The sequence below is a fragment of the Nerophis ophidion genome, linkage group LG19 (genome assembly GCF_033978795.1).
Source record: "Nerophis ophidion isolate RoL-2023_Sa linkage group LG19, RoL_Noph_v1.0, whole genome shotgun sequence".
Classification (NCBI taxonomy): Eukaryota; Metazoa; Chordata; class Actinopteri; order Syngnathiformes; family Syngnathidae; genus Nerophis; species Nerophis ophidion.
The window spans coordinates 19,058,895-19,085,666 of NC_084629.1; the positions used below are offsets into that span (position 1 = coordinate 19,058,895).

General features: G+C 40.5%; 1 protein-coding gene across 2 annotated transcripts in view; it reads left to right on the plus strand.

Moving 5' to 3' along the window:
• Window positions 1-26,772, plus strand: part of LOC133538112 (diacylglycerol kinase beta-like) — a 117,720-nt gene that overhangs the window by 69,862 nt on the left and 21,086 nt on the right. For both annotated transcript variants that reach the window (XM_061879432.1, XM_061879434.1), the window contains one exon: window positions 15,432-15,496. In XM_061879432.1, the coding sequence (XP_061735416.1) occupies window positions 15,432-15,496 (65 nt within the window). The remainder of the gene's footprint in view (window positions 1-15,431; window positions 15,497-26,772) is intronic.

The window sequence follows — 26,772 nt, forward strand, 5'->3', positions numbered from 1 at the left end:
CTGCTCTCGGTTGCTGGAAAAGTCCTTGCTTGGATCATGCTCTCTCGTTTAGTTACTCACATCTCTGAGAACATCTTGCCTGAATCACAGTGTGGATTCAGAAGAGATCGGAGTACTACTGACATGATCTTTGTAGCCAGGCAGGTACAAGAAAAGTGCCGGGAACACCACCAGGATCTGTACATCGCCTTCATCGACCTGTCCAAGGCATTTGACACCGTAAACCGGAATCTCCTCTGGGAGTTACTGGGAAGGATGGGAATTCCACCAAAGTTCCTCAACATCCTGAGACAACTTCACGATGGAATGCGAGCCTGTGTCCGCATTGGAGGCCAGCAATCCCCCTCTTTTAATGTGAAAGTCGGGGTCAGGCAGGGATGTGTCCTAGCCCCTGTTATATTCAACCTCTTTCTCTCAGCAGTCACTCTCCTCTCACACAAAGCTCTGGCAACCACAGATGGCATCCACATACAGTTCCGGCTAGACGGCAGTCTCTTCAACATCCGGCGCCTCCAGGCCTTCACTAAAATTACAAAACAACAGATCCTAGCACTTCAGTATGGTGACGATTGTGCTCTCCTTGCCCACACGCCAGACTCTCTCCAACGTGCACTTAACGTGGTCTCATCCACATACAGTGCCCTAGGACTCAAGGTCAACATTTCAAAAACACAGATCATTGCGCAATACTCTATCCATCAGTCAGAAGTGCCTGTCTTCAACATCGATGGCCAGCAGCTCACCATCGTTCAACACTTCACCTACCTCGGAAGCGTCCTGTCCCCCACCTGTAACATCGATAATGACATCCAGGTCCGTGTTGGGTTAGCGTCTGCTGCCTTCGGTAGGCTCAAAACCAGGGTCTTCCTGAACAGAAACCTGACAGTTTCCACCAAAGCAGCTGTTTACAGAGCAGTTTGTCTGTCCACACTGCTATATGGCTCGGAAGCCTGGACCCCTTACCAAAGGCACGTCAGAATCCTGGAGAGATACCACATCCGCTGCCTGCAACGGATTCTGGGTCTGACCTGGGAGGACAGGGTCCCTCATGTGGATATTTTTGACCGGACCCAAACACCCAGCATCCAAGTGTTCCTTGCGCAAAGACATCTGCTCTGGGTGGGGCATGTAATCCGCATGCCCGCCCAGAGACTCCCCCGACAGATCCTCTACGGCCAACTCCAGGAAGGCTGTAGGTGTCCTGGGGGTCAGCGGAAACGCTACAAGGACCACATAAAAACCCTCCTGAAGCGCTGTGCTATTCAGCCTTCCGCACTGGAAGTCTTGGCTGCTGATCGCCATACCTGGCGCAACTGCAGTCACACCGGCATTGCTCATCTCCAGGAGCAGACCACTGAGAGGAGAAAACGACAACGTATACAGCGACATCAGCGCGCTGCAGGGGCCCCCCTCTCAAACGTGGACTACATCTGCCCCACATGTGCCTGCACAGCCACATGCAATGGCATATTCGAACCCCCCCTCAATAACCCATTACTGGAGCAACGTCATCATCGTAATCGATGGACAGCCATAAGCAAGTGTGTGTGTGTGTGTGTGTGTGTGTGTGTGTGTGTGTGTGTGTGTGTGTGTGTGTGTGTGTGTGTGTGTGTGTGTGTGTGTGAGAGAGAGTCAGTCAGTCAGTCAGTCAGTTAGTCAACTATGTCCCCAGAAGTCCATGAGATATGTGTATGGAACACAAGTAGAAGCAACACAACGGCGTTACACAACTTGCTGCATGCCAACCTGTGCGTGTGTTTTGTCATTTTTGTTTTGGCACGACCGTCACACGTGGGCGGCAGATCATGTTGTGTCAGCGGGCGCCATGGTGACAGATGGCTGCCTATCTAGGCGGCCTGCAGTACCGCTCGAGTGACTCATGGCCGCCGCGTGGCCATTAGCCGCGCTCGTCCGATCTGCTCAGCAAAAAGCGGCCTCGTGTTGTGTTTTCGAAGGTGCGGTTGCCATGGCGACCAGCGAGGCTCCACGGGCGACGTGTCCCCCGGGCGCGTCCCAATGGAACAAAACGTAAACACATGACGTTTTGAAGACTTGAGTAGCCATATTTAGTCTTTGAGGGTGAGTCCATGTGGCGACTTGCGGTACTACAGCTGGGACACATGACGTCATTACAATGTTGCGTCATTGCGACCAAGCAATTGTACGTGCTCCACAGCTCCCCCTGCAGCATTCTATTGTACAATGACATTAATTGGATCACAGCGTGGCTGTGCAAGAGTATGTTTGGCCCGTTCATACTTGCCAACCATCCCGGAATTTCCGGGAGACTCCCCAAATTCAGCGCCTCTCCCGAAAAGCTCCCGGGACTAATTTCCTCCCGAAAATCCCCCAAATTTCAGGCGGAGCTGGAGGCCACGCCCCCTCCAGCTCCATGCGGACCTGAGTGACGAACGCCTGTTTTCACTTCCGCTTTCCCACAATATAAACAGCGTGTCTGCCCAATGACGTTATAACTGTAGAATGATCGAGGACGAGTTCTTGGTTTCTTATAGAATAGAATAGAAATTACTTTATTGATCCCTGGGGGAAATTCAGCATCACAGTTCGCTCACAATAGACAATAATAATAATAAATAATATATAACATGTATTATATATAATATACAATATATGAATAGTATAATATATTCTACATTTAAGTGCTGTCAAGAAGGAACATATGCATTATACAGTCTGATGGCTGTCGGTATGAAGGACCTCCTGTGTCGTTCCGTGTTGCATTTAAGGAGTCTGAGCCTTCCACTGAACGTGCTCATTCTCTCCGCAAGGTTCGAGTGTAGTGGGTGGGACGTGTTGTCCATAATGGCTAGGAGTTTTGCTACACTTCTCCTCTCTTGACACCACCGCCAGAGAGTCCAGCTCCACTCCCACCACGTTACTGGCCTTCTCTACCAACTTGTCTAGTCTGTTTGTGTCCCTCACTCTCAGCCCGCTGTCCCAGCAGGCCACGGCATACAGGAAGGCGCCCGCCACCACTGACTCGTAGAACATCTTCAACATCTTTGTACAGACGTCGAAGGGTCCTAGCCTCCGGAGGAAGTAAAGGCGGCTCTGTCCCTTCTTGTAGTGGGCGTTATGTGGGTTTATTGTTAGGCAGTTTCATTAACGTCATCCCAGCGCGGTAACAACACACAACAACAGCAGTCACGTTTTCGTTTACTGTAAAGCAGTCTGCCGTAAACAGCAATGTTGTGACACTCTTAAATAGGACAATACTGCCATCTACTGTACATGCATATGTGACAATAACATCTACGGCTTTTAGAGAGTGCAGTGCACAACTGCGCACACAACAAGGAGATCTTCCTCAGGAAGCAAAGATTGACCAGTTTTGGGCCATGCTAGGGAAAGATGGAAGATTCCAGACTAGTGCATTTAATGAAAGCACTTTTGTGCGTGCCACACAGCAATGCATCATCAGAGAGGGTGTTCAGTTGGTTAGAAAAATAGTGACAGAGAATATAACAAGGATGGACAATTCAACCCATAACAATGAGTAGATGAGTGTTATGTTTTATTGATTGATTGATGCTTTTATTAGTAGATTGCACAGTTCAGTACATATTCCGTACAATTGACCACTAAATGGTAACACCCGAATAAGTTTCTCAACTTGTCCACGTTAATCAATTCATGGTAAATGTGTGTGTATATGTGTTAATAAATGAACACTGAAATTCAAGTATTTCTTATATATATATATATATATATATATATATATATATATATATATATATATATATATATATATATATATATATATATATATATATATATATATATATATATATATATATATATATATATATATATATGAAATACTTGACTTGGTGAATTTTAGCTGTAAATATACTCCTCACCTCCCGAAATCAGAGCTCTCAGGGTTGGCAAATATGGGCCTGTAGCATGACTTAATGTCGTCCTTTTTGTGACATCAGCAGTGTTTTTTAACTCTATGTCACAATCGATTGATTGCTTCTGAATCCAAAGGAGTTGATATCATTAAGACTGTAGTGGGAATGGGAGTGTGTAATATACTATAACAAGGTTGTGTTACCATGACAACCAAGACTAAGGTACAAATTGACTATTTTTATATTTTACACACGAGTTCTTTAAGTTCTTCTTCATATTTTGCGTTGATTGTTAATATTTATTGTTTACACTGAACAAGATGCAGGTCCTTATGTGTCAAACATCTGATTTTGATTTTTTATTTATTTAAATGATTTAGTTGGTTTCATGATGCGGTTAAATGTTGATTGTAAACAACACACACCACTTTCACACCAACCTGACATTTTATAGTGCATTAAGAGCACGCTGGGTGCTCATTATACCTCCCGTGCAGCTGCTGCCGTCTCTCGGAGTTCACTGAAACAACACCAGGAGGTTGTCTACAGCCACAGCCGGTAATGCCAATGTTAGAGACCCCAATGAATACTTGCTTTTTGAGAGACATGATAACTGCTTATATGTACGGTAGTTCTGACATTTGCAATGACTTTTTCTGCATCCTTCTGATTAGCCTTAAAGGTATAGTGCTTATAGCGCCCCCAGTTGTTTCGCCATGCACTTAACAGTCCCTAATATCACCACTAACATTTCTCTTCACACCCAAAGTGTTCGTAATTACGGCGTTATTTGCTATTATTATTGTTTTATTATTTTTGCTATTATTGCTAGTATTTATTTACTCATTACAAGTAATCTAATTAATTATTTTTAGGTCCGTGACAACGACGTTAGCGACAGCTTGATGTAATGTGGCACGCTCCTTTTGATGTGGTTTTACTTACGTCAACAACAAGACGGCGTCATCGGTGCATCAAGTTCAAGGCAGGAAATGTCTTTTTACTAGTGAAAGCAACAAGCAGCAGCGGACTAAAACGAACTTGATTTTAAACAGGAAAAGGCAATGTCACACTGGGACACAGCAGACAACAACATACACGCACGTACACAGTGAGAATAATGCACGACAAATGAACGATTGAAGTTACAAACGGGGTATCCAAACAATACCCCGTTTGTTGACAAGAAGACATGACAGCCATGGAATTAATACCCAGAGGTAACACAATTCGGTGAAATGATTCGAAAAAGCTGGCGTCAAAGCCGAAACACTTCTGCTGCTAATGGTGCAAGCTAATGTATGCAGCTCCGTTGGGACACTTGATGACATCACGCGTCACTAGGCAACAGGTCCCGCCTTTTAAACACACACGCACGCTGCGCTCAACACTGCAAACCGCCAATGCCAATTTTTGTAAGTCAAGTATTAATTACTTTCTTTAGTAATTAGTTAGATTTATTTAAGAGTAATTCTGTAAGTAAGTCAATTGAATTTTTGTTATAGTAACAAGTAACTTTAAAAGTAATTTTCAGGACACTGCACCCAAGTGAAGCTAATTAACGTTGTTTTACACACAACTACTTTAGCATCAATTAGTGTGTGTGTGTGTGTGTGTGTGTGCGTGTGCGTGTGCGTGTGCGTGTGTGTGTGTGTGTGCGTGTGTGCGTGTGTGCAGTCTTGATGCTGAAGAGCTGCCAGGTGTCTCAGTGTGGTTTTTATTAGCATCCATTTTTCATATAACCTAACCTGGACCTGGCAGCTGCGGACTTCCTGTCACTGATACTTCCTTTAACCTTCACCCAGTGCCAGCAACACACACACACACACACACACACACACACACACACACTGCAACTTGAAGCGCTATCGATGACATGCTGACATGTGCAATTTCCTCTTGGCGCAACTTAAAGTCGACTTACATATCCAGCTAACGCATTAATCAAGTCATATTATAATTGTGTGACAATAATATTTTTCAGCTGTGTTGACACTTTTTTCTCTGATTCCACAGCCATAGAGTCATATGTGACACATGCAAACATTATTATGCTAACTTTTTTGGAGCTTTTTTTTTTAGGAAATATTGTTTCTATAACATATAACATATTGTTATTATAAGATATAAATTGTAGGGTGTTTTTTAATAAGATAGAGTTAACAGGATGTATTGTTTTCGTAAGACATATTGTTTATATAAGATATAGTTTATAGGATGTATTGTTTTTATAAGACATATTGTTAAAATACTGTGATGAGGTGGCGACTTGTTCAGGGTGTACCCCGCCTTCCGCCCGAATGCAGCTGAGATAGGCTCCAGCACCCCCGCCACCCCCCCCCCCCCCAAAAGGGGCAAGCGGTAGAAAATGAATGTATGCATATTATTAATATAAGATACAGTTTGTAGAATGTATTGTTTGTATAAGATATAGTTAATAGGACATATTTTTATATAAGATATAGTTTATATAAGATGACTCATTGTTTGTATGCAATATAGTTTCTAGGATATATTGTTTGTATAAGATATAATTAATGATACATATTTCTTATATGAGATAGAGATGATATATCTTTCCAAGCTTTCCAAGTAATTTGATCATCTATTACTACATCCCAAAATTTGTTTTCTTTTACCCTTTAAATATCGACTCCGTTTATTTGTATTTGTTTGACTTTCCCTTCTAATGTTACCAAATTGCATTATTTCAGTTCAACTGAGATTCAAAGTCTGTTTTTGTCAAACCATCTCTTTATCGGTTTAGCTCGGTTGGTAGAGTGGCCGTGCCAGCAACTTGAGGATTGCAGGTTCGATTCCCGCTTCCGCCATCCTAGTCACTGCCGTTGTGTCCTTGGGCAAGACACTTTACCCACCTGCTCCCAGTGCCACCCACACTGGTTTGAATGTAACTTAGATATTGGGTTTCACTATGTAAAGCACTTTGAGTCACTAGAGAAAAAGCGCTATATAAATATAATTCACTTCACTTCACTAATTTGTTCATTCTGTTATTTGTGTCAGCTTTGGTGTGTTTTCTCCTGAACAAAACACAGTTGTATCATCTGCAAATAATACTAACCTAAAGTCTTTTGTAACTTTACAAATGTCGTTTATATAAAGATTTAACAATTCTGGTCCCAGTATTGATCCTTGAGGTACGTCACAGGATATTTTCAGCTTCATTAGAATTGTGTTGGCCTATCTTCCCGTATTGCTTCCTGTTGGTTAAGTAGCTTCTTACCCAGTTCAAGACCAATCCTCTGATTCCATGCCTTTCTCCTTTGTTTATTAAGATATGATTATTTGTGTCAAATGCTTTTGTTAAATCTATAAAGACAAAGAAAAGCAGACTATATTAACCTTATAGATTTTTATGGTATTTACATAGGCTAAGCTTTAACCGTGTGCTGTGTCTCCACTCAGCCGTAGACCATGAGTGTATGAGGGACAAGTGGTTGAAAATGGATGGATGGATGTATGCATATGTGCAGTATGTATGTATGTTTGTTTGTTTGTTTGTACAGTCAATGCGCGTGTGTGTGTGTGTGTGTGTGTGTGTGTGTGTGTGTGTGTGTGTGTGTGTGTGTGTGTGTGTGTGTGTGTGTGTGTGTGTGTGTGCATGTGTGTGCATGTGTGTGTGTATATATGTACCTACATACAGTTGTGTTTCCAATAATTTCTACAACTCTTATTTTTTTGTGATGGAGTGATTGGAGCACATACTTGTTGTTCACAAAAAACATTCATGAAGTTTGGTTCTTTTCTGAATTTATCATGGGTCTACTGGAAATGTGATCAAATCTGCTGGGTCAAAAGTATACATACAGCAATGTTAATATTTGCTTACATGTCCCTTGGCAAGTTTCACTGCAAAAATACGCTTTTGGTAGCCATCCACAAGCTTCTGGCAAGCTTCTGGTTGAATTTTTGACAGCTAAATTCGATGTGACATGGATTCGTTTCTTCAGCATTGTCCGCACGTTTCAGTCAGGACTTTGGAAAGGCCATTCTAAAACTTAAATTCTAGCCTGATTTAGCCATTACTTTACCACTTTTGACGTGTGTTTGGGGTCATTGTCCTGTGGGAACACCCAACTGCGCCCAAGACCCAACCTCCATCCTGATGATTTTAGGTTGTCCTGAAGAATTTGGAGGTAATTCTCCTTTTTCATTGTCCCATTTACTCTCTGTACAGCACCAGTTCCATTGGCAACAAAACAGGCACAGAGCATAATACTACCACCACCATGCTTGATGGTAGGAATGGAGTTCCTGGGATTAAAGGCCTCACCTTTTCTCCTCCAAACATATTGCTGGGTATAGTGGCCAAACAGCTAAATTTTTGTTCCATCTGACCACAGAACTTTCCTCCAGAATGTTTTATCTTTGTCCATGTGATCAGCAGTAAACTTTAGACGAGCCTTAAGGTGTCGCTTCTGGAGCAAGGGCTTCCTTCTTGCATGGTAGCTTCTCAGTCCATGACAATGCAAACATGTTTGATTATGGACAATGACACCTGTGTTCCAGCAGCTTCCAATTCATTGGTGGTTCTCGGTTAACTCTTGATCATCCTGACCAATTTTTCTCTCAACAGCAGGTGATAGCTAGCGTCGTGGCAGAGACAAAACTGTGCCTTGCACTTTATACTTACGAACAAGTGTTTGCACAGTTGCTCTTGGGACCTTAAGCTTCTTTGAAATGGCTCCAAGTGACTTTCCTGACTAGTTCAAGTCAATGATTTGTTTTTTCAGATCTGTGCTGAGTTTTTAACTTTCCCATCGTCACGTTTGTAACCGAGTTCAATGACTGCATCACATGGGGCTGAAGTCAATAGGTGTCATCATCATAATCACTCACATGAAGTTAAGAGGCCATGCCATGAAGCTAATTTGATTTGATTGTAACTTATCTATATCACCACAATTGATAGTGTATGTTGCTGTATGTATACCTTTGACCCAGCAGATTTGGTCACACTTTCAGTAGACTCATAATGGATTCATAAAAGGACCAGACTCTATCAATGTTTTTTGTGACAATCAGCATGTGCGTCTACCACTCTATCACAAAAAAATAAGAATTGCAGAAATTATTGGAAACTCAAGACAACCATGACATTATGTTATTCACAAGTGTATGTAAACTTTTGACCACTACTGTATAGATATACATCTTTGTATTGTATGTATGTGCACATGTACTTATATATGTATGTATTTTTGTCCCTCCGTATGTACAGGATCCAATTATTGAAGATTCAATTTGATAAGATATAGTTTATATAAGAGAGTTAAGATAAGATATATTTAATAGAATGTTAAGATGAGATATAGTTTATAGTCAGCTGAAGTATGCAGCATGCAGTTCTCCACTGAAACACAAGAGACAGTGTTTTCCTGTAAGTCAACTTTGACACTCGACTATTTCGCTTGTCAGCTTTTATGTCGGGAGTGAACACAGGTAATCAAAGACGGAAGGAGTGTTATAGCAGCTGGAAGGAATCAATGACTGGACACATTTTTAAAATTAAGGTGAAGAGTACACCCACTACACAAGAAATAGTGTTGAAATATCCACTATTCACAAGGTGAGACGAGGGTAGGGTGGGGGAAAAGCAAGCCGACTTTGGCTTTAGGCTTAAGCCAAGCACCTTCCGTCCTCTCTATCAACACTTCCTGTTTACAATGGAGCGGAGCGCGATGGCGACTGGAGGCCATGTTGGATGTTGCTGAGAGCACTTTTGTGACATGATTGCTGGTTTTGCGTGCTCTTCAACCAAAAACAACATGCAGCACCTGGAGGCTCTTCCCTACTTTGCAGCTCACTTTATTAGGTGACAACTATTGTTTCACATGATTGGACGGGAAGAGAACAAATTTGTACATGTTTTTAAAAGAAATACATGAAAGAGTAAATCCACTTTTTTTTTTTTTTTTTTTAGAAAGTGCTTTTTTTTGTGAGGTTGTTTTAGAAATAAACAAGACTAAAGCATATTTGTTTTGTAAAAAAATAGATATAATAGTATGAGTCGAGTTTATATTTTGGATGTTTGGGGGGGGGGGGGGGTTATTGACAAAATATTCATTCAGAAGGAGTCCCATAGGATATTTATGCAGGTAAAGGCCTACTGAAATTAGATTTTCTAATTTAAACGGGGATAGCAGGTCCATTCTATGTGTCATACTTGATCATTGCACGATATTGCCATATTTTTGCTGAACGGATTTAGTAGAGAACATTGACGATAAAGTTCGCAACTTTTGGTCGCTAATAAAAAAGCCTCGCCTTTACCGGAAGTAGCAGATGATGTGCGCGTGACGTCACTGGTTGTAGGGCTCCTTACATCCTCACATTGTTTACAATCATAGCCAGCAGCAGCTAGAGCTAATCGGACCGAGAAAGCGATAATTTCCCCATTAACTTGAGCGAGGATGAAAGATTTGTGGATGAGGAAATTTAGAGTGACGCACTAGAAAGAAAAAAAAGGCGATTGCAGTGGGAGCGAGTCAGATGTTTTTAGACACATTTACTAGGATAATTCTGGAAAATCCCTTATCTGCTATTGTGTTGTTAGTGTTTTAGTGAGATTAAATAGTACCTAAAAGTCGGAGGGGTGTGGCCACGGGTGTGTTGACGCCAGAGTCTCTAAAGGGAAGTCACGGCAGCTGCAGCAGGACGGAAGCTCCGCTGATGTCTCCGGTAAGAGGCGACTTATTACCACAATTTTCTCACCGAAAACTGCCGGTTGACATGTTGTCGGGATCCATGTTCGTTTGACCGCTCTGATCCATAGTAAAGCTTCATCTTTGGGAGTTTTAAACAAGGAAACGCCGGCTGTGTTTTTGTGGCTAAAGGCTAAAAGCTTCCCACCTCCATCTTTCTACTTTGACTTCTCATTTATTAATTGGACAAATTGCAAAAGATTCAGCAACACAGATGTACAGAATACTGTGTAATTATGCGATTAAAGCAGACTACTTATAGCTTGGATCGGGCTGGAAAATAATGTCCGCTACAACCGGTGACGTCAAACGCACGCGTCATCATACGCGGTGTTTTCAACACGACACTTCGCAGGAAATTTAAAATTGCAATTTGGTAAACTAAAAAGGCCGTATTGGCATGTGTTGCAATGTTAATATTTCATCATTGATATATAAACTATCAGACTGCGTGGTCGGTAGTATTGGGTTTCAGTAGGCCTTTAATTTGTGTCTTTTATCAAACCTTTTTTTCTTTACACTGAATTTATGTAACCAAATTACTTTTTCCATTGATTTTTTTTTTTTTTACATCAATTTATGTTGTCAGTTTCCATCCATCCATCTTCTTCAGCTTATCTGAGGTTGGGTCGCGGGGTCATCAGCCTAAGCAGGGAAGCCCAGACTTTCCTCTCCCCAGCCACTTCATCCAGCTCTTCCTGTGGGATCCCGAGGCGTTCCCAGGCCAGCCGGGAAACATAGTCTACCCAACATGTCCTGGGTCTTCCCCGCCGCCTCCTACCGGTCGGACGTGCCCTAAACACCTCCCTAGGGAGGCATTGGGGTGGCATCCTGACAAGATGGCCAAACCACCTCACCTGGCTCCTCGCGATGTGGAGGAGCAGCGGCTTTACCTTGAGTTCCCCCCGGATGGCAGAGCTTCTCACCCTATCTCCAAGGGAGAGCACCGCCACCTTGCGGAGGAAACTAATATCGGCCGCTTGTACCCGTCTTGTCAGTTTCATTAAATAAAAACATGTTGTGACAGACTCTAACCGTCCAGGTTCCATGGACCACCAAGGACTGAAAATACTGCGAGCAAATTTGACTTTCTTTTTTTTTTCAATAAAGCTGCGTCTTTCGTCGGGTCACTTTTCAGCCTTCCGCGTGCTTGCTCGCTCTTCTGCTTGCTTTTCGGTTTTTTGGCTCTCCGTCTCTTGCTTTCAGCGTCCGCTTCTGCCTCTCCAACTCTTTCTGCCCCGTTGTTCTCTCCTGCTGCCCTTTTACACATTGCGAAGATATGAGATGCGCCCCGCGCACCTGATCACGATTGCGGCCTCGCTCCCAGCGGGCACCGCCTCGCCGCTCGCTTGCCGTACAGGCCTCCTCGCCACCATCTTGGGCCGGGCTCCGGCGTGCCCTGCCTCGCTGTCGGGCCGCCAGTCCCGCTTCTCCACGTGTGATCAACAATTATGTGTTTAAAAATGGCTTTTTTCAAAATTCATTAAGACTTAAGAATCATTTCCAGTGAATTAAATGAAATTATCTCAGGTGGGTTCCAGGCGGAGGGCAGCGTACACCCTGGACAAGTCGCCATCTCATCACAGGGCCAACACAGATAGACAGACAACATTCACACTCACATTCACACAGTAGGGCCAATTTAGTGTTGCCAATCAACCTATCCCCAGGTGCATGTCTTTGGAAGTGGGAGGAAGCCGGAGTACCCGGAGGGAACCCACGCAGTCACGGGGAGAACATGCAAACTCCACACAGAAAGATCCCGAGCCCCGGATTATACTCAGTCCAGCGACCCCCCGCGACCCTGAAAGGGACAAGCGGTAGAAAATGGATGGATGGATGGATAAATGCAATTATGAAAGAAAATGAAAATTGAATGCACATGTTAGCATAATTTGATATTTAAAAAAAATGTCAGTTCACAAAATACAAACGCAAAAAATTCAATTACAGAAATGTGTAATAAAAACACAAATTAACCTCCATTTGTAATGGAATTGTTTTCAGTTTTCATTGTTTTAAAATTCAGTGTATAAAAATTCAGTGCAAAAATAAAATCATTATTTATAAAAATTTAGTGTTAAAAAATTCACTGTATAAAATTAAGTGTAAAAAAAAATCAGTGTGCAGGTTGCTGCTTCAAAAAGCAAGACTGAATATTTTAAATATGCGAATGTTGCTCCTCTGCTGCTTGAGACATATTTTATAATTGAGCAGGAGCAACAAACACGGTGAAAAATAAAGGCAAAGGATAAAAAACATCCACTTATTTATGTAATACCACTGTTCTGCAGCACTATTTTGTACAAACCCCGTTTCCATATTAGTTGGGAAATTGTGTTAAATGTAAATATAAACAGAACACAATGATTTGCAAATCATGTTCAACCCATGTTCAATTGAATGCACTACAAAGACAAGATATTTGATGTTCAAACTCACAAACTTAAATTTTTTTTGCAAATAATAACACTCAATAAACGTTTGGGAACTGAGGAAACTAATTGTTGAAGCTTTGAAAGTGGAATTCTTTCCCAGTCTTGTTTTATGTAGAGCTTCTGTCGTTCAACAGTCCAGGGTCTCCGCTGTCGTATTTTACGCTTCATAATGCGCCACACATTTTCGATGGGAGACAGGTCTGGACTGCAGGCGGGCCAGGAAAGTACCCGCACCCATTTTTTAAGAAGCCACGCTGTTGTAACACGTGGCTTGGCATTGTCTTACTGAAATAAGCAGGAGCATCCATGATAACGTTGCTTAGATGGCTACATATGTTGCTCCAAAACCTGTATGTACCTATTAGCATTAATGGTGACTTCACAGATGTGTAAGTTAGCCATGCCTTGGGCACTAATACACCCCCATACCATCACAGATACTGGCTTTTGAACTTTGCGTCGATAACAGTCTGAATGTTCGCTTCCCCTTTGGTCCGGATGACACGATGTCGAATATTTCCAAAAACAATTTGAAATGTGGACTCGTCAGACCACAGAACACTTTTCCACTTTGCATCAGTCCATCTTAGAGGATCTCTGGCCCAGAGAAGCCGGCGGCGTTTCTGGATGTTGTTGATAAATGGCTTACGTGTTGAACAGTAGAGCTTTAACTTGCACTTACAGATGTAGCGACAAACTTTATTTAGTGACAGTGGTTTTCTGAAGTGTTCCTGAACCCATGTGGTGATATCCTTTAGAGATTGATGTCGGTTTTTGATACAGTGCCGTCTGAGGGATCGAAGGTCACGGTCATTCAATGTTGGTTTCCGGCCATGCCGCTTATATGGAGTGATTTCTCCAGATTCTCTGAACCTTTTGATGACATTATGGACCGTAGATGTTGAAATCCCTAAATTTCTTGCAATTGCACTTTTAGAAACGTTGTTCTTAAACTGTTTGACTATTTGCTCACGCAGTTGTGGACAAAGGGGTGTACCTCGCCCCATCCTTTCTTGTGAAAGACTGAGCCTTTTTTGGGAAGCAGTTTTTATACCCAATCATGGCACCCACCTGTTCCCAATTAGCCTGCACACCAGTGGGATGTGGCTCTGTGATGAGGTGGCAACTTGTCACCCGATTGTAGCTGAGATAGGCGCCAGCGCCCCCCGCAACCCCAAAAGGGAATAAGCGGTAGGAAATGGATGGATGGATGGATGGATGGACCAGTGGGATGTTCCAAATAGATATTTGATGAGCATTCCTCAACTCTATCAGTTTTCATCGGCGCCTTTCCCAACTTCTTTGTCACGTGTTGCTGGCATCAAATTCTAAAGTTAATGATTATTTGCACAAAAAATTTTTTTTTATCAGTTTGAACATCAAGTATGTTGTCTTTGTAGCATATTCAACTGAATATGGGTTGAAAATGATTTGCAAATAATTGTATTCTGTTTATATTTACATCTAACGCAATTTCCCAACTCCTATGGAAACGGGGTTTGTAGACATCTGCCTTGTGTGCATGACGTAGCGCTTGCTCTGGTTACCATAGTAACCTGTATGTCACTCTGAAGTGCAGATTTTAACAATTGGAATCATTTCTATAATTTGAAACTAACCAGCCACTAGATCATAACGTCACACCTGGTGGTCAGGTGCGAGTGTGTGTGAAGTCACACCTGGAGGTCAGACTTCAAACTTGACACCTCATTGGCTGCTTCTGAGACAGGAATAATTTCTTAATTTACCAGAAGTGAGTCTTGCATTTTGAAGCAGCAAATTTTTCGACACTGAATTTTTCACACTGATTTTTTATACATTTAATGTTTTTTCACTATGATTTTTTCTTACACTGTTTTTAAGTAGATTTTTTTAACTCAGATTTTTTATACACTGAATTGTTTTTAAAATATATATTTTTTACACAGATTTTTTTAGACTGACTTTTATTGACATTGATTTATTATAGACTTATTTTTTTTACACTGAATTTTTTTTAAACTACGTTTTTTTACACATTTTTTTTTGACACTGATTTTTTTCCCAATTAAATTTTCAGCATAATTTGATGGGAAAAATTCAGTACACAAAATTCAAAAGCAAAAAAATTATGTTACATAAATTCAGTGTAAGAAAAACAACCTTTCGTAATAGTGATACAAATTAACCTCCATTAACTGTGCTATCAACACACGGTCTACAAAGCAGAGGTGGCATCTGTAAAGCTGAAGTTTACAACGAGACTTGAATGGGTGGGGCAATGTTTTCAATTTATTATCAATATTATTATGTTGTTTATTCCACTCTTAACTTTGGTACTTCATTTGACAAAGTGAACTATGCAAAAATGTGAAGGTGAAAGCCGTGGTTTGCTTTTTGTTTTTTTCTCACAGGACGCGTCCATCGCTCATCGCTTCCATGTGATGCGAGAGAAGCACCCTGAGAAGTTCAACAGCAGGTGAGTCGTTAGCTTGCACATTAGCAGCACATTGTGACTTTGTTATCTGTAAATCTGGCCGATGGACAAAAATTACAGTGAAAAAATAGTTCCATTTATTATTCGCACCTTACTATAAGCCGTATATATATACTTTGTGAAATTAGTTATTTACACATAAATATTTTGTAAATGTTTATTTACATACCTTAATTGTTTCCAAACGGTGTCTGTAACAAGGCAGTAAAACGGCTGATCAAACAAAACAGAAGTCATTGTCATGGACCCACTTGCTGCGCGAACTAGCTCTCCAATCAACTAAACAGACTCAATAACTCCACGGCAACATTTAGGTGAATTTGTGAAACTGAAACTATACAAAAAAATGCCATTGGGAGTTAATAATACTAACGCAAACACTTGTAAACGTTTTAGCATTTTAGCTAATTGTAACGACGCTCGCTTCACTACAGTAAGATAGCACGTACAAATATGCATGAAAACACTCCTACAGCCATCACCTCTGTAGGAGTGTGTTGGACATGGGACGGTTTGTTAAGTATGAATTGTTTTAGTTATATTGTAAAAGTTACAAATGTTGCTTGGAGTGATAAATGAAGAATCCATACGATTAGATGGCTATGTATAGTTAGAAGACCTAATGGGACTACGGGTGGGAAAAAAGCACTGGTTGAAGGATACTTCAGCACCTGCAGTAAACAAACTTGACCATAATCTGGCGCCATAGCACAAACAAAATCTATTAGCTTGTTTTTATTTTTTTTTGTTAAGGCGCCAGCGTAAACAAATACTTAAATTTTCTGCACCGTCTTAAAAGGCGCAGGGTTCAAAGTGTAAGAAAACAGTAGCGGCTTATAGTCCTGAATTTATGGTATATCACGATAGACATGTAATCGATATCAATAAAAAAGCGTTAGATAAAACATTTTTTTAAAAATTGTACGTAGTCAGAAAAAAATGGAAGTTACGAAGCCAGGTTGGTTGCCAGAACAGAGGCACTCGTCAGGTTTAAACATCGATGACATCTATTAAACCAGACAAGAAGCAAAGAATCAAATAGAGACAGGATTCAATTTAAAATAAAACATATGAAGATAAAAGTGTGAATATATATATATATATATATATATATATATATATATATATATATATATATATATATATATATATATATATATATATATATATATATATTATACAGTATACAAGCAGTAGAAGATGGATGGATGGATTGATATGGATGGCGTGGGAGAGTAGCCGTGCGCAACCCGAGGGTCCCTAGTTCAATTCCCACTTAGTACCAACCTCGCCATGTCCGTTGTGTCCTGAGCAAGAAACTTCACCCTTGCTCCTGATGCGTGCTGGTTAGCGCCTTGCATGGCAGCTCCCTCCATCAGTGTGTGAATGTGTGTGTGAATGGGTAAATGTGGAAGTAGTGTCAAAGCGCTTTGAGTATCTTGTAGGTAGAAAAGCGCTATACAAGTACAACCCATTTATCATTTATATACAGTATATGTAATGTGTGTATATATATATATATATATATATATATATATATATATATATATATATATATATATATATATATGGTAAATAGTAAATGGTTGTACTTGTATAGCGCTTTTCTACCCCTTATGAAGGAGCCCAAAGCGCTTTTGACAGTATTTCCACATTCACCCATTCACACACTGATGGTGGGAGCTGCCATGCAAGGCGCTAACCAGGACCCATCAGGAGCAACGTGTGTGTGTATGTATACACACACACACACACACAAATATTTTTAGCCCAATGCAGCCCCTAAAACCAAAAGTTTGGACAACCCTGTGCTAAAACATACATATATCCTCTAAAGTTTTATAACCATGAGAACATTACTTATTATACAGTTTTTACATTTAAAAGAATTAAATATCAGGTTCTCAAAGAAAAAAATGATGTCCCCAATGGGGGGCTTCACAAAAAACAATTAAGAACCGCCGCTCTATTCCAAGATGGACAGTCGGTGTAGCAGGCAGGTGAAAATGACTTCTCTCTCGTCGGGCTCCTCCGTTGACACTGAGGTGATCACAGGAAGGAAATGACGTCTGAGACAGGAAGTGTGGATTTATTTGGGGATCAAAGAGTTGAAGGTTTGGACGTTTAAAAGAAAAAAAAGATTGATTAACTAATTTATAGACATGCACCTGGGGATAGATTGATTGGCAACACTAAATGGTCCCTAGTGTGTAAATGTTGTCTGTCTATCTGTGTTGGCCCTGCGATGAGGTGGCGACTTGTCCAGGGTGTACCCCGCCTTCCGCCCGAATGCAGCTGAGATAGGCTCCAGCAACCCCTGTGACCCCAAAAGGGACAAGCGATATAAAATGGATGGATGGATGGATAAACTTAGTTGGCTCTTGAACAGTGTTCGAAAATAGAAAGGATCATATATTTTAGCAAATATCTCCATAAGAAACAAAGTAAATATGAATAATGAGTTCCAGCCTCGACAAAATCCATATTTTAGTGAACTTTTGTACCCTTTGAACACAAAACTCTATATCAAACAAATATTATATGATTTGCCGATACCTGCAGAAAGCCTGTATTAGCATGAGGCTTATGAGTAGCCTCCTGTCACCCATAGCTACCTTTACCTTCTTCTTCTCTATCTTTTCTAAACTGGGAACCTGATGACTTCTTTGCTCTTTGACTTGAAGATGAAGACTCCACACCATGAGCTTTTTCATTACCTTGTGCCAACACCGTCCATTCGCCCGTCAATCAACCGCAGTCACATGCGTCACAAAGGTGACGGCACAGACTTTTTTCTTTTTATAGTATAGAAATAGTATTGAATGAAATCCAATTTACCTGAATGTGTGGTGAGTTTTGATTGATTGATTGTTTTATTAGTACGTTGCACAGTACAGTAAATATTCCATACAATTGACCACTAAATGTTAACACCCGAATAAGTAATTTATCTTTATTTGTCATTATTTATATTTTCTGAATAAAGTAGGATAATGTTCATCAGTCAACTCATTGGTGTTAATTTTCAACCTATAAAGATAAAAAAATCATATCAAAATGAAATTACAGTATGTCATTTATGTAGTTTGATAATTCTCCTCGAGTGATGTACTAACATCTTGTGGTTTGTGTTGTACATATGTGGCATCATCTACAAAGATACAAAGAATTGCCATTGCGACATCCAGTGGACACATTTAGAACAGTTGTTTCTTTCATTCAAAAATTTCAGGTTAATTTTTCTACTTAGCAAACTCATCCCGCGGGCCGGACAAAACCTGTTTTCGGGCCTGACCTGGCCCTTGGGCCGTATGTTTGACACTCCTGGTCCAAAAAAATTATGTAGAACGTTCGGCAGGCCGGATTGAAAGTCTTAATGGGCCGCATGTGGCCCACGGGCCATATTTTGCCAGGGTCAGTACTAACATCAAGTTGATTATATGTACGGACTTGGCATTGGACAAAACTTGTGAATTTGGACTCATGTTATTAATTACAAAAAAATTTAGTAGGGGATACATAATATTTCAGCATATTTCTGTGCTGCCATAAAATATGTCCCCCCCTCTATTTTCCTCAATCGATGTACTAACATTATGTGTTTTATTCTGTAGACACTTAGCATCATCAACAACAAAACTTGTGAATTTGGACACGTTATTAATCGCAAAAAAAGTTAGTAGAGGATAGTAGACGGAAGTGCTGCCGCTCTCTGAACAATCAATCAATCAAGTTAAGTCAACTTTGTCAATTTCTTTACATGTAAAAACATACAAAGGAATCGAAATTTTGTTTCGCACTCTCCCATGCGTAGACAAAAAGAAGACAAAAACAGTAAAGTGCAACATAAATATGTCTACCTTCTAAAATGACAATAATATATAGTTCCTGTTATTTTTAAAAAGGATATGGCTGTAAACAATGAGTGTTTCATCAGTAGTGCAAATATTTAATCAATCAATGTTTATTTATATAGCCCTAAATCACAAGTGCCTCAAAGGGCTACACAAACCACAATGACATCCTCGGTAGGGCCCACATAAGGGCAAGGAAAAACTCACCTCAGTGGGACATCGACCATGATGACTATGAGAAACCTTGGAGAGGACCACATATGCGGGCTATAGCCCGCAGACATTTTTGGGGCTCTGGGAATCACTAATAAGCCGGAGTCCTTTTAACGCAGATTTCTTGCCGGGACATATGGTACAATACAATCGGCAAGATAGGCTGGTGCTAGACCGTGTAGTATTTTATATGTAAGTAGTAAAACCTTAAAGTCACATCTTAAGTGCACAGGAAGCCAGTGCAGGTGAGCCAGGCACAGAGCTTTATATACCCAATTCTTCCCAAAATGAAAGAAATACAATTCAAAATAATTTATAGAATATACCCTTCAAAGTATTTTTTGAAACTTAAATTTAACATTAAGGACCTGGGGATACTTCCAAAGACATGCACCTGGGGATAGGTTGATTGGCAACACTAAAAAAATTGGCCCTAGTGTGTGAATGTGAGTGTGAATGTTGTCTGTCTATCTGTGTTGGCCCTGCGATGAGGTGGCGACTTGTCCAGGGTGTACCCCGCCTTCCGCCCGATTGTAGCTGAGATAGGCGCCAGCGCCACCCGCGACCCCGAACGGGAATAAGCGGCAGAAAATGGATGGATGGATGGATGGACCTGGGGATAGGTTGATTGGCAACACTAAATTGGCCCTAGTGTGTGAATGTGAGTGGGAATGTTGTCTGTCTATCTGTGTTGGCCCTGCAATGAGGTGGCGACTTGTCCAGGGAGTACACCACCTTCCGCCCGAAATGCAGCTGAGATAGGCTCCAGCGACTCCCCGCGACCCTGGAAGGGACAAGCGTTAGAAAATGGATGGATGGATGGACTGTTTTATATGTGGAACTGTAGAGGATGTCAATCAACTGTTTGTGGAATGTGAGAGTGTGTTTTGGGTGGAGATCAGCAATTGGCTGAGAAACAAAGGTATTGAGATGTCCCCATTCTCTATAGAAGAGATCTAATTTGGTATTTTTTATAAACGACTGTAACATAGAAATGTTTGTCAACATTATTATGCTCCAGGCAAAAATGTTTCTACATAAATGTCGATTTATGAAAGTAAGGCCTACATTTTCTAGTTGGCTTAATGGGTTATAATTATCAATCCATTCTTGGAGTTTTTTGATTGATTGATTGATACTTTTATTAGTAGATTGCACAGTTCAGTACATATTCCGTACAATTGACCACTAAATGGTAACACCCGAATAAGTTTTTCAACTTGTTAAAGTCGGGGTCCACGTTAATCAATTCATGGTATGACACTTGTTCGTGTTAGTATCTGCCTGTCATACCCTAGTAAAATACGTATTATTTATTTTATCTAATTAAAAATCCATCCATCCATTTTATACCGCTTATCAACATATATTAGTATATTTTTACTAGACAAATAATATAAAGGTAAAAAAATATACATGCACAAACCAGCTGTCAATATGTTGCAATTCCACAATAGGATAGCCACATTAGCAGCAGCAATGTGGCTATTACTAACCGGTAGCATTTTAACAACCCAGCAACAATAATTTAAAAAAAAAACACTAAACATTACACAAACACAATCGTGTCTATTAATAGTCTAAATGAGTCCTATGCAATCATCAAAATACTCACATCGTCAAAGACTAGAGCACCGATTGAACATAGCAGAGGGAACAAGTTACTACCACACATTAACACAAATCAACAAGGAAGGAAGCGGAAGTGACAATGTCAAAGAAATGCTTCAATATAAAAGTCTCTGTAAAACATATATAAACATGGAGCATATTTAAACCCCCGCCGCCCCCTTCAGCGTTTCGGCGACAATGTTGTCTTTTTTGTGTGGATAACAACATTGTCGTGGGGTAGCACCTGTAAACATTTGAGGGTAAAAATGAATTTATTTAATTTTAGAATAAGGCTGTAATCAATCAATCAATTAATGTTTATTTATATAGCCCTAAATCACAAGTGTGTCAAAGGGCTGCACAAGCCAGAACGACATCTTCGGTTCAGATCCCACATCAGGGCAAGGAAAAACAACCCAGTGGGATGACTGAGAAACCTTGGAGGGGACCGCAGATGTGGGTGACCCGCCCCCCCAGAGGTGACCAGTGGAATAGATGTTGAGTGGGTCTAACATAATATTGTGTAACATAATGAAAAATTTGGAAAAAGTTAGTATATTCCTGGAAGTACACTTCGAGGCCTCGTTTACACACCAAATCTGATTTATTTATTTTTTGCCCTCAAGTGGCACACATCGGATTTGTTTTGCCGGTCTAAATGCTCCAAAGTGCTTCGAAGCTGTAATATATGAATATATAGTTTGATTCCGAAGAAGTAGGGATTGTTGAAGGACAGGAATTGACGCTGTGGCGTATTTGTTTACATGTTACGTACATTAAGTAAGTTGTTTACGTGAGTGAGTTGAAAACTAAAGCTAACTGAGATCCACACTGATGTCTCGACCTAGCAGCCGTAACAAGATTAGAATCCTCCCAAATATATTATAAAATATATCCATCCATACTTTATATTACTGTACTTGAGTTTTTTGCGTAAGTTAATAATACTGACACAGACACTCGTAAAGGCGTTAACATATTAGCTCACGCTAACGACGCTCGCTTCATGACAATAAGCATGAAAACACTCCTACAGACATCACACATGGGTTTGCTTTAGTAAGTAAGAATTATTTTAGTTATATTGTAAAACTTACAAACGTCGCTTGGAGCGACAAGTGAAGAATCCATATCAGTAGAAACGCTAAGGACGGTTAGGCGACGGCTCGGCACTTCATCTTCTATCTTTTCAGTGTGGTTGCTTGTTTTGTTTTTTTACCATCAGCCAAAAAGAAAAATCCATGAATTAGCCGCACCGTTCCAAAGTGTAGGAAAAAAGTAGCGTCTTACAGTCTGGAATTAACGGTATTTTCACGCGGGAAGACGAGGCAAGTCTCGCTCAGTCGGTGCCATCCAGTGGAAAAGCGATACTTAAGTGATCGTGTCCCACCTCCATGTCGTCTTTTGAAGTCAGGGTCACGCACCGCACAGGTGTTGTTTTTAGATAGACTGACCATCCATCCATTTTCTACCGCTTATTCCCTTTGGGGTTGCGGGGGGCGCTGGTGCCTATCTCAGCTACTATCGGGCGGAAGGCGGGTCACACCCTGGACAAGTCGTCACCTCATCGCAGGGCGTAGACTGACCATACGTCCTCTTTTCCCCGGACATATCCTCTTTTGCGGGTCTGTCCGAGCGGGGTTTCTTGAATTCCTTAAATGTCCGGCGTTTTGATTCAGGGTTAGATGTATTTTCAATGTATGTACAGTGTTAAGAGGGGTTAAAACAAAACATTGTAAAGCACGCAGCATCATTCGTGAAGGAGGGGATGAGATAGGGAGAGCGAGAGAGGGAGGTAGTGAATTGAATGTCAATCAAGGCATACGTAGTCATTTGCCATACAGGTCACACTGAGGGTGGCTGTATAAACAACTTCAACAGAAATATATGCCACACTATGAACCCACACCAAACAAGAATGACAAACACATTTCGGGAGAACATCCGCACCGTAAAACAACATAAACACAACAGAACAAATACCCAGAACCCCTTGCAACACTGACTCTTCCGGGATGCTGCAATATACATCCCCCACCCCACATCACATCAAATATTCCACTTTGAAAAATATATTTTTGGTGGAAGATTTTGCATATTTTGTGTTTTTGCCATAAAAAAAAACGTAGTTTTGTTTGACAAAAAAGGGCGAAAAAGAAACAAAAAAACATTAAAAAAAACTAAAAGTTAATGTAGACTCCAGAGATTTAAGCCTTAGATATAAAATGTATGTATGCCCTGCCAAAACCATTATCATCATTTCACGACCAAAGCAAAACACTTTATACACGTTTATACTCAAATAAATACACCTACCACTTATTAAATGAAAACGTAGAAAAAACTACATGCAGCAGTAAAGTTTAGATCACATGCACACAAATCTGTCTTCTTTTTATATTATTTCTTTTAATGAATTAAGTAACGTTTATGACAACCTTTTTCCAAAACACAATATAGAATGTGAGATATAACAGGACAATGGATACGTTTCTCATTTGTTTGCAAAATGCTTACAAAAAAGTGGGACCCCAAAAATTTACTGTTGGACCCCATTTTTATGACTTGATGGGGTCCGTGGGACCCCACTTTGAAAATTCCTAGCGCCAACACTGCTGTCAGAGGAGAAAAAATGCTGCATTTAAATAAATATATTATTTATACAGCAAGTTAAAGTATCATTGGCAAATTTTCACCTACTCCCGGCATTGTCGTGCTGCCCGCCTTGGCACGTATATATGTGTCTTTTCTTTGGCATTTCAGAATATGGTCAGCTTATTTTTAGGTCTGGGTCCTAGTTGTGTGTCCATGTGCATTGTGTACTTTTGCACAATTGTTGATTCATTGCAATGTGTGTGACAAAAACATTGACATCATCTTCTCCCTTGGCTTTTAATCCCTTCTTGCGACCACATGTTCTCAGGTGGACTTTGGGTTTCATTTTTACTTCCTGTCTGCGCTCTTATTTTATATGGGACTTCCTGCTTTTTGAATTTCTTTCTTGGATGGATTTCCTGTTTGAGGCTGAAACCTTGGCTCTGCCATGCCGCGTGACACCATGCCTTTACGTCAATAAGCGTGTTGCCAGTCTTTTACGCCGATGAATGTTGAATGATGTCACTTGGCGGGCAGTGGAGGGCGAGATGTGTGCGCTTGCACAACCTAGCATGTTGACGAATCTACGCAAGCGAAAAAATATTTCTTGAACATCAGTGATCTTTACGGCAGATTTATAGCTGGTCTCATTATGCCAGCTTAGCGTAGCTCTGTGCGCTATTACATTTGAACATCATGCCAGTTTAGCAACACTAGAATGCTAAAATGTAATGCAAACATTACATTTTGACATCATGCTAGGTTACCAGTACTAGCATAGCTATGTGAGCTACACGCCGAAATTACATTTTAACACCAAGCTAGGTTAGCATGATACATAGCTATGTGAGCTACATGCCAACATTACATTTTAAAATAATGCTAGGCTAGCAACACTAGCATGCTAAGATGTAATGCAAACATTACATTTTGACATCATGCTAGTTTAGCAGTACTAGCATAGCTATGTGAGCTACACGCTGAAATTACATGTTAACACCAAGCTAGGTTAGCATGACACATAGCTATGTGAGCTAAATGCCAACATTACATTTTAACATTATGCTAGCTTCGCAATACTAGCATAGCTATGTGGGCTACAACCAAACATTAGATTTTAACATCATGCAGGTTAGCAACACGACCATAGCTATGGGAGCTACACACCAACATTACTTTTTAACACCATGCTAGGTTAGCATGATACATAGCTATGGGAGCTACATGCCAACATTACATTCTAAAATCATGCTGGACTAGCAAAACTACCATAGCTTGGTAAGCTACATGCCACCATCACACTTTAACATCATGCTAGGTTAGCAACAATAGCATAGCTATGTGAGCTTGTACATTTTAACATCATGCCAGGTTAGCAACACTAGCGTAGCTATGTGGGCTACATCCAAACATTACATTTTAACATCATGCAGGTTAGCAACACGACCATAGCTATGGGAGCTACACGCCAACATTACTTTTTAACACCATGCTAGTTTAGCATGATACATAGTTATGGGAGCTACATGCCACCATTACATTTTAACATCATGCTAGGTTAGCGACATTAGCATAGGTATGTGAGCTAGTACATTTTAACATCATGCCAGGTTAGAAATACTATGATAGCTATGGGAGCTACATGCCAACATTACATTTTAAAATCATGCTAGACTAGCAAGACTAGCATATCTTGGTGAGCTATATGCCAACATTACATTTTAACATCATGCTAGGTTAGCAACACTAGCATAGCTATGGGAACTACACGCCAACATTACATCTTAACGTCATGCTAGGTTTGCAATACTCGCATAGATGAGTGAGCTACATTCCAACATTACATTTTAACATCCTGTTAGGTTAGCAATAAGAGCATAGCTAGTTAATCCACATTCCAACATTACATTTTAACATCATGCTACGTTAGCAACATTAGTATAGCTATATAGTTTGTACATTTTAACATGATGCCAGGTTTGCAACAGTAGCATAGACATGTGAGCTACATGCCAACATTACATTTTAACATCCTGCTAGGTTATCAACAGGAGCACAGCTAGTAAATCTACACACCAACATTATATTTTAACATCATGCTAGGTTAGCAACATTCGCATAGCTATGTATTAGTACATCTTAACATCATGCCAGGTTTGCAACCCTAGCATAGATATGTGAGCTACGTGCCGACATTACATTTTAACACTATGCTAGATTAGCAACATTAGCATAGCTAGGTGAGCTAGTACATTCCAACATCATGCTAAATTAGCAACATTAACATAGCGAGTTGAGCTACATGCCAACATTATATGTCACCACCATGCTAGGTTAGCATATCAAGTGAAGAAAAACTGAATGATAAAACTTACAACTCCATCGTCTGTTACTGACTGACGGATTGTTGACAGAGCTTTATTTTAAGGTGTGTAGCAAAGCCTGAGGTAGTATGTTTTTTTCCTTCATGTCATGAAAACCTAAAAAGCGAAGTGGAGCAAACTAGTGAGGAAGACAACAGATTTGGAATCATGTCTAGTATTCATTTGGTAAAAATTACTTTTTGTGTAAAAGAGGATGTTTTCATAGGCATTATGAAGGTGCAAATACTGAGTCTTTAGAAAATGTCTTTCTCCAAAGTCCAGCCAGGACAAAAAGCACAACCATCAGGCCACTTTTGACAAGTCTTGTCTTCGGGGCACTGATGTGATGCCGCCTCGACGGGCCTGCAGGTTGCTGGAACTGTTGACCGCTGATGTTTGCTCTGCTTTTTTGTGTCCGCCTCTCTGGGGGGTGTGTTGTGTGTTTTTCTGCCAATGTCAGATCTTTCAGACACATTTCCAAGTGCACAAACTTTATTTCCATTAGATTTTCAACAGACCTGAGAGAAATGTTCCATTTGGACTTGGATGATTCTGAATCGATTCATAAAATCTGTTTCATAAATATTTTTATCCTGCTAGGTTAGCAACATTAGCATAGCAA